The 1,382-nt window shown below is 55.6% G+C and overlaps 1 protein-coding gene across 1 annotated transcript; it reads left to right on the plus strand.

Annotated features, from left to right (window-relative positions):
* Positions 1-447: 447 nt before the first annotated feature.
* On the plus strand, positions 448-1,125 carry LOC105822737 (single-stranded DNA cytosine deaminase; the record flags this gene model as incomplete). The annotated part of the gene is made up of 2 exons (XM_012659775.1): positions 448-721; positions 1,010-1,125. Coding segments are annotated over 2 exons (390 nt in total), but the record flags the coding sequence as incomplete, so codon positions are not given.
* Between the last annotated feature and the right edge of the window lie 257 nt (positions 1,126-1,382).

The following is a 1,382-nucleotide window of genomic DNA, read 5'->3' on the forward strand; positions in this document are numbered from 1 at the left end:
CTTGCTCAGGCTGGTCTCGAACTCCTGAGCTCAAACAATCCGCCCGCCTCGGCCTCCCAGAGTGCTAGGATTACAGGCGTGAGCCACCGCGCCCGGCCACAACAGGAACTTTCAAGTTATTTTCCTTCTCCTCCAAAGGTGCAAAAGAGTAACTTCACAAACACAAATCTCTACCGAGGTAGTGCGATGCTACTCCGTCCCAGCTCAACTCACTTCATCCTCTTCATTCCACAGAAAATCCCGTAGCCTTTCTTCACTCCGCAGGACGAGCGCTACAAAGGGTTTTGCCTCCCCACTCACTGGGGTGCTCTTTTGAGCCAGTCACTTAGCCTCTCTGTTAACACCAGGACCATAACTGCAAGCCCCCCAAAAGGGAGTGACTGCAAAGCCGCCAGAACAGCAATAAAGCACAATGAACGTCATCTGGGCCGTCTGCTCTCTCCCCAGTCGGGCTGCCACGTGGAATTGCTCTTCCTGCGCTACATCTCGGACTGGGACCTGGACCCCGGCCGCTGCTACCGCGTCACCTGGTTCACCTCCTGGAGCCCCTGCTACGACTGTGCCCGACACGTGGCCGACTTCCTGAGAGGGAACCCCAACCTCAGCCTGCGGATCTTCACCGCGCGCCTCTACTTCTGCGATCAGGACCGCAAGGCTGAGCCCGAGGGGCTGCGGCGGCTGCACCGCGCCGGGGTCCAGATCGCCATCATGACCTTCAAAGGTGCGCAGCGCGGACCGTGTGCGCGGGCTCGGCGCAGCGGGCGCCCTTCCGGGATGGCAGCGCGCAGTGGGACGAGCCAGGGGGGGTTCAGGGGGAAGAACTGTGCGAGGGTCCGGGTTAACCCCTGGAGCCAAAAGTACTGATTGGAACTGGAGGAGAAGAACGAATGGCGGGGAGACGAGACCCTGGGGGGAATGAGAAAGCGGGGCCGGGGTTTTCTTTCTTTTCCCTCGACGTGACACCTGAACGATCTTCTACCCCCCACCCTGCCCTTTTTATCTTTTCAAGATTATTTTTACTGCTGGAATACTTTTGTAGAAAATCATGAAAGAAATTTCAAGGCCTGGGAGGGGCTGCATGAAAATTCAGTTCGTCTCTCCAGACAGCTTCGCCGCATCCTTTTGGTAAGGGGCTTCCTTGCTTCTCGTTTTCGTCTCTCTGTAGTCTTTTCCCGGAGACTCATACAGTTCTTACATATTCTGTTTATTTACTTATGACAGGGTCCTGCTCTGTCGTCCAGGTGGGAGTGTAGGGCTGTGATTATAGCTCACTGCAGCCTTAACTCGGGGGCTCAAGCGATCCTCCCACCTCAGCTCACAAGAAGCTGGGACTATAAGCTCCTGCACCACCATACTGGCTAGTTTAAAAAGAATTTTTTTTT

This window comes from Propithecus coquereli, unplaced genomic scaffold (genome assembly GCF_000956105.1).
Source record: "Propithecus coquereli isolate 6110/MARCELLA unplaced genomic scaffold, Pcoq_1.0 Scaffold6322, whole genome shotgun sequence".
Classification (NCBI taxonomy): Eukaryota; Metazoa; Chordata; class Mammalia; order Primates; family Indriidae; genus Propithecus; species Propithecus coquereli.